Genomic DNA, 7396 nt, shown 5'->3' with positions numbered 1-7396 from the left:
ATGTAATTCGTTATTGACATATTTAAATATTAAATAATCAAAACATCACAAGCCCAGACGATAAAAATTTATCACAAAATATAATAAATACCATAAAAAACTATTAACAGACAGTTCTAAAAATTATTGTACGTCTTATTCATTTGTTTCTACAGGATTAATCCGAGTAGATCCCAGAAACATACATTGCATAGTATAACAGTTCTTCAATAATTACACATAAAGAACAAATGTTGGACCTGCTTATAAATATTTAGGTCACATTCTATTTTAATATCCTAACGAATTTTACAGAGCATTTTGGAAGTTTAACTAATCAGTAAAATAAATACCTACATAAATAAATAAAACAGTTAACATTGTCAAAACAATATTGATTGTCAGTGTTAGCTTTATCACTTTTCTCAAAGTGTACTGTTTCTACCCAGTAACTATTGCTATAAGAAATATAAGTACACTAAAGTAATACATATAAATAATAATGAATCACGTTGATAAAATTCCCGATCATGTGTATTAAGTGAAGAAATGTACTCATTTTTTTTGCAGACTATTATGAAAATAAAACGTCATAAGAGATCAGACTACATATCAGTACAATTATATCGATTCAATCAATTTACATGGTTACTTCAAACTTTAATATGCAACACTTGAATAAAAAAAATATTAAAGAAACTTCACGGTTTGATGAAGTTATTTAAACGTAGGTATGTACATTAATTTACGTAATTTTGAATAATACAAAAAGTTGTTAAACAATGAATAATAAAACAATTACTTCTACAACAATTTATATTTACTAATAATATAATTAGACGCAATTAAATAAAAATAAAATTAAACACCTACTTTACTATTTTTGCTAATATTAATTTGTTAACTACAAATAATTGGATTCATAAGGTAACTATCATAATCAGTTGTTATCAGTGTACTTTAATAAACGTTTTTTAATTTAGACAATAGTAGGTACGCCATCCATCAACCGCTTACAGTATCTATTTCAATTTTTAAAAATAATTTCCTTCACGATTGATTAACTCAAATAGGTTTCAATTTTTTTCCATTTGATTAATTTTTCTGTTAGTATCTAAAGTAATTTTCCAAAAGATTAAGAGCAAAACGTTTTACAGATCGTTAGATTTACACTTAGTAAATGGTCCAAAAATACAATCGAACTTCTATAATTCAAAATCTGTTCTAATTCGAATTCTTTTTGTTCCTTCGACATATTGTTTTACATTTGTTCGTAACTCTAACTCGAATTTAACAGGGAAAAAGCTGTAAAAAAGCGGTTAGACTAGAATATATGTAAGGAAAAGACAACACGAACGAAGTGGTCTGAAATTGCAGGACTCCAAAATTAAAACGTTTGAAAGTAAAACAGAAACTTTGAAGTTTCTTTAACTCGAACATAACTGATTACGTTTAGGAAGTTCGAGTTAGGGAACTTTGTATGTTTTTATATTTCGAAATGAGAAATACGCTTTGTTACACAAATATTAATATATATTACTGATTACGGCTCATGCAAATGATAACAACAGTTATGCAACAAATAAACCATGAAAAATAAAAAACCGAGATAAGACAGCAGGGAATCTTTAAAAACAGACAATATGTTTCTACCAATACTTATCTCGAGATTAATAACAGATAATTTATTTTAAAACGCATAATTAACTCCTTCAAGCTATACGACATTTTACAATGGAAAATTTGTTGTTTGGGAAACGTTCGAGAGGAATTTGCATTGAATTCTCCTTGTCGAATTGAATAATTAGAGTTGGAGTGATACAACACTTGTCTATTATCTATTGTGTTTCAATTTAAATTTCTACAATGATTTAGAGTGGCAAAATGAGAGAATAATAAAAGCTGCAGCGAGAACAGATTTAATACGAACTTTTATTAACAATTAGGTAACTCTTATTCTGTGTCCCAATTTATTATTTATTGTATAACAATTATGCACATCTATCTACTGGTAAATTAAAAGTAATTTTATCATAAACTGGATTCGCTATAATAATCACAAATAAAAACAATCTTTGTTTGTTTTTAATACTGTATTGTCTCTGTAAAATAATTAAATTGCAAGCGATACATAAATTGCGCATTAAGTTTATCATGTTCCATTGACCTTCAACCTCTTTTCCGCATACTGAGAATGAGTAAAAAATTATTGTTCAAAAAGCCCATCGTTTGTTTTTAATAATTAATATTAATAGACAAATGCATTGTGTATAGATATATGTAGAACACATGTAATTCTGCAATAATCAATTATTTATGAGAAACATTGAACGCACATGTGTATCGTATATTAGTCATTAAAAAACCTATCGCTGCATACAAAACACGAATAATATGCAATGCTTGGAAAAATTGCGAAACAGTTGAACTAAGAAAAAACCAATTAACAGTTGTTCTTCTTACTTCAAAAAGAATGTACAATTTAACACAGTCTTACGAAAAATTACAAAAGATTTCTATTTCTCTAGAGAATTTACTTTCTGTAAGTTATACATCAATCAGAGATGCACCGGATAGTGCCTTTTATCGGGTACAGGGTAATTAACCGCGTATCTACAAGACATTAATAAACCTGCAGGGTACGCGGTAGTGACATCACTTCAGCATATGTGTAATGTACTTTAGTGTAAAATTATTTAAATATACGTACTATTTTAATGTTAATGTAAAATATATATTATTGTGAATGTCCATTATTAGTGAATGTTAAGATGGACTGGTGTATGTCGGCATTCACCAATTTTAATGGTTTAGGCTCGAATTGCAACTGCAAAGCTTCTAGCGTTCTAGGTAGTTCTAAGTGATAAAGCACTTAATTCTAATAACCAGTGATATGTTAAAGCATTAAAAACTGTCTGTAAGTTATTGATTACCTAGTCGATATTGCTGATTGCATTACTGATTTTGATTAATAAACAATTTTTCTCTATATTTATGATTTAAGTTATTGTGACAATTTGTGTTTTCATTTTTATATCTGCCAATCATTGACAGTAACAATTTAAACACAACGAAGGTAATTGAGATTAACCATGATGTTAACGTATTTTTACAATATATTTTTACATAAAATAAAATTACTGTTTTTGTTGACTTACCATTCTTGGCAGCGTCATTGGCCCATATTTCTGGTAAAGAGTGCAAAAATACATCACCAAGCAAGCCTCCCACAGCAAAACTCAATAAGGTTTTCAGAAGATTTGCGCTTTCTGTAACAAAAGAAACTCTAAATAGATCCGTGGTTTCTGTGAAAATTACTTGCTGTTATAGACTGCTCTAACTGGCAAAGTTACAGAATTAATTGCTAACAGTATTTAGGTGGTTCGCAAAAAAATTTTTGTAAATTACCTTGAAATTACGTATCAGTGTAAAATGTTATACATATATCGAGGTATTTTAATAAAAAAAAATAATACATTATAGACGACACTATCAAATATTTTGTAGACCGACAAATCTTGAGACAAATGTTTAATTTGAAAAACTTCTGATAATTCTCATTAACGTAAACAAAAGTTGACGTCATAGATACTCAATCTAGATAAAAAGCAAAATATAACAAATCCCAGTGCAGTGTGACTGCATACTGCTTGCGCACTTATACAATTACGTTTAACAATAAGATTCGTAGTATAAAGAAAAAACGAGGAAATTCCCGTTGAAAATAAAGGAATTCGATTTCTTTTTTAGTTGACGAAAGTTACACAACTATTTATACGGTTTAACAATAATATTGCAGTACAATGGTGCATAACTAAATAAATCTTAAGACGTAAAGGAAAACAATTTGTTGCAGATACCAAGAAACGGCTTAACGATAGTTACATGTAATTATGTAGGTAATTAATACATTTAAAGTAATGAAAAAGAATACAATACTTAATAAAATTTTCAAGTACCGGTTTAAAAAGGATATTACGAATTTAAGAAAAGAACCGGCTAGTTATGCGTGAAAATTAAATTCACCATATTGTACATAGAGTAAACAAACAAAAAAAAAGGAAAAAGTGTCTAAACAAATTTAAAAAGTGGGTGCGTACATTAGGTATACATCGAACTTACAATTCTCATTGTATTTAACAAGCGTTAAATACGATAAAAACACCGATCAAAATGATTCAAATTTTATAGTTTTTGGAACAAATGAATTGAGGTAGAATGAAAACCTATGCGACACAAATAGAAACAATCCCAACAATAAAATGTGTGATTTCTATGCTTGGCGAACTTTTTGCCTTACCTGTATAGGTAACATAGTTTATCATTTGACTTACACAGTTTCTTATTTAACAATACCAAGAACACCATCAATGAACATAAAAAAATAGTAGTCTAGACCCTAGATCACACCTGAAGACTATACAGACAGACACAAAAAAATTAAGGGGTTGTTTGCGTCTTAATAGCATTTAAATAACCATATGAATAGAAAAGCCAGTTATTTCGATATTACACACTTCAATTTTATTTATTACTTAATATGTAGAGGTACGTTATGGTTAATAGCTTACTTGGTTAGTTTGGAACAAAAAAATGGAAAACGAAGCTGATTTTTGAGAATGTCATTTTTTAAGAAAAATGATAATATAAAAAAGAAAAAACTGCATACGCATTCTCATTATTGTAAAAGAACATTCTAGAAGTCAGTTGTTAGGCAAACAGTGCCCAGCAAAATGCAATCATTCAATAATATGGTTTAGGAATCAATACAAACGAATACTAGTAGGTATGTTAAGGAACAAAAAATACCGTGAAATAAATTTGTTCCACGTCGATTTAGTCCAGTAATTTTACAGCCGCTAAATTTTTAGCATGAAATTACATAATTGCGGTGCAAGTAATCCTAAAACTACTTACCTAATTTTCATTAAAAAATTAAAGGTCCCTATAAAAGTAAAAGTGTTACTTACGCTACTTTTAAATTCCAATTTTTTTTTTTTATTTTAAATAGGTATTTAATTGTTTCATTTTCCATAAAAAGTGGACATAGGTATATTATTTAAGCTACATTATTATTGCTGTAAATTACATGTAAACTATTTGTTTACATATTTAAATTAAATTTAAATATAGGTGAATTTACGCCGGATAAATTGTTTATAAACAAAATACTAACGGTAATTGTAATGCAAATACCTGCATATATACAAAACGTAAAGATATGCGAAAACCGTTTCATGAAGATAATAGAATTAATGGATTCTAGTTAACATTGACCTAGAAGGACATTTTTGCATGTTAATTTATCAGAAAGCCCAATGTTATTCATAGTTCAAGTAAACAAAAATGTCTGTTTTTTTGTTAAAACGTAGTTGCTGTTTGAGAGCATTGCGCCCGATCTACTGTGTCGTTGCCAATCACCAAGTAAACATAACCTATACGCCGTCACATCCAAAAATGTTTTGTTTATCATTAACTTCTATATAAAAAATTATCATTATAAGTAATCTGTCTGTTCTTCTCGAAAATCAATTTTGCTCTACTAAATAAAATAAACATATTTTATTGTTGCTACTATTTACTACTGTATATAATTAGCTACATTGTACAGAACGTCAAGTACTAATTTTATATTTGTATTAAAAGTACCACTGTTACTACCACCTGATATAGTATTAATAATAGATTAGCATATATTCTCACCTCCACTTTTCAAGTTAACAGATTCATCTAAAGGAATAACTAATAGCGGGAGGACGCCGCTTAGCCCGATAAGCATAGAACCAAACATGGCCCACAACCATGGCAGATATTCGAAGGTAAAAATCCATCCAGGTACGAATTCCAGCATTAATGTTTTGTATGCAACGGGCAAACCGTCTGTTTCATTAAAGAGTTTCCACGATAACATTTCAGAACAAGCTGACATTGTCTTTTTTAATTGCTATCAGAAGATGTTCGTCAACAGCAGGGTCAAATGCACTTTTGACGCACAATGCTCCGTTAAATTCAATTATATAATTTCATACCGATTCTAATACTGTATCAATTTGACGAAAATTTAGTCAACGTTTTTTATATTCACTTTGTTTTTAAAATAAAGGAAAATGATACTGTATGTTCCATTACGTCATTGTTAAAAGCAGATAACTGCGCCACACAACTTTACTCCAACACTTATCCCACTCTTCTGCCAACGTTCTGCGAGTCTGCGTCTGGCGGATGATAATTCATTCTCCCCTCCTGTGTTTTTAAAAGACAGGAGCGGCTTTTACAAAAAGTTTTAAACTGCATATTATTAGGCATTGCGCGTTTATTAAAGATGTTCTATTTAATATAAATATCTGTCTAATCGTAAAATTAAAAACAAATTAATCAGTAGGTCAATATTATTCACGACAATTTTAATATGCAAACAGCAGGCATAGAAATAATATAGCGGCGAGTTACAAATCATAGCAGGGATATTCTGCATTCATGTAATACAACTACAATAAATGCAGTTTAAAGCTTTTAAGAAGTGGTAGTTTTTATTCAAAAGTTCTTGAAAGTTCTGTTAGATTAGGAGTTTTCAGAAAAACAAGCGATATTTTAAAACGTGGCTGAAAAATACATTCTACACGCTTCCCAAAATGTAACAAACAAAATACCCCAAAAAAATGTGCCTTATTTGTAATGCAATTACTACTAATTATTAGGAAAGCAATTTAATGTTATTGTTATAGAAAAACCTTTTTATAATTAGTACTATTTTAGTTTGTTATATTTTTTGTTTGTAAAAATTGTTCTAATGAGTGAAAAAGTTAATGAGATAGGAGTTTCATCACTAATAATAAGTAGATCACACCTGAAGACTATACAGACAGACACAAAAAAATTAAGGGGTTGTTTGCGTCTTAATAGCATTTAAATAACCATATGAATAGAAAAGCCAGTTATTTCGATATTACACACTTCAATTTTATTTATTACTTAATATGTAGAGGTACGTTATGGTTAATAGCTTACTTGGTTAGTTTGGAACAAAAAAATGGAAAACGAAGCTGATTTTTGAGAATGTCATTTTTTAAGAAAAATGATAATATAAAAAAGAAAAAACTGCATACGCATTCTCATTATTGTAAAAGAACATTCTAGAAGTCAGTTGTTAGGCAAACAGTGCCCAGCAAAATGCAATCATTCAATAATATGGTTTAGGAATCAATACAAACGAATACTAGTAGGTATGTTAAGGAACAAAAAATACCGTGAAATAAATTTGTTCCACGTCGATTTAGTCCAGTAATTTTACAGCCGCTAAATTTTTAGCATGAAATTACATAATTGCGGTGCAAGTAATCCTAAAACTACTTACCTAATTTTCATTAAAAAATTAAAGGTCCCTATAAAAGTAAAAGTGTTACTTACGCTACTTTTA

The 7396-nt window shown here is 29.0% G+C and overlaps 1 protein-coding gene across 1 annotated transcript in view; it reads right to left on the bottom strand.

Annotated features, from left to right (window-relative positions):
• LOC108732704 (zinc transporter ZIP13 homolog) overlaps positions 1 to 6190 on the bottom strand; it is a gene marked incomplete at its 3' end in the record, with an annotated part of 22955 nt that extends 16765 nt beyond the window's left edge. The window contains 2 exon segments of the mRNA XM_018463652.1: positions 3138 to 3248; positions 5683 to 6190. Of these exon segments, the coding sequence (XP_018319154.1) occupies positions 3138 to 3248; positions 5683 to 5908 (337 nt within the window).
• Positions 6191 to 7396: the final 1206 nt, after the last annotated feature.

The sequence above is a fragment of the Agrilus planipennis genome, unplaced genomic scaffold (assembly GCF_000699045.2).
Source record: "Agrilus planipennis isolate EAB-ADULT unplaced genomic scaffold, Apla_2.0 scaffold56, whole genome shotgun sequence".
NCBI lineage: Eukaryota > Metazoa > Arthropoda > Insecta > Coleoptera > Buprestidae > Agrilus > Agrilus planipennis.
Note: the sequence above shows the minus strand (reverse complement) of the source record. Positions and strands in the feature narration are given on the sequence as shown.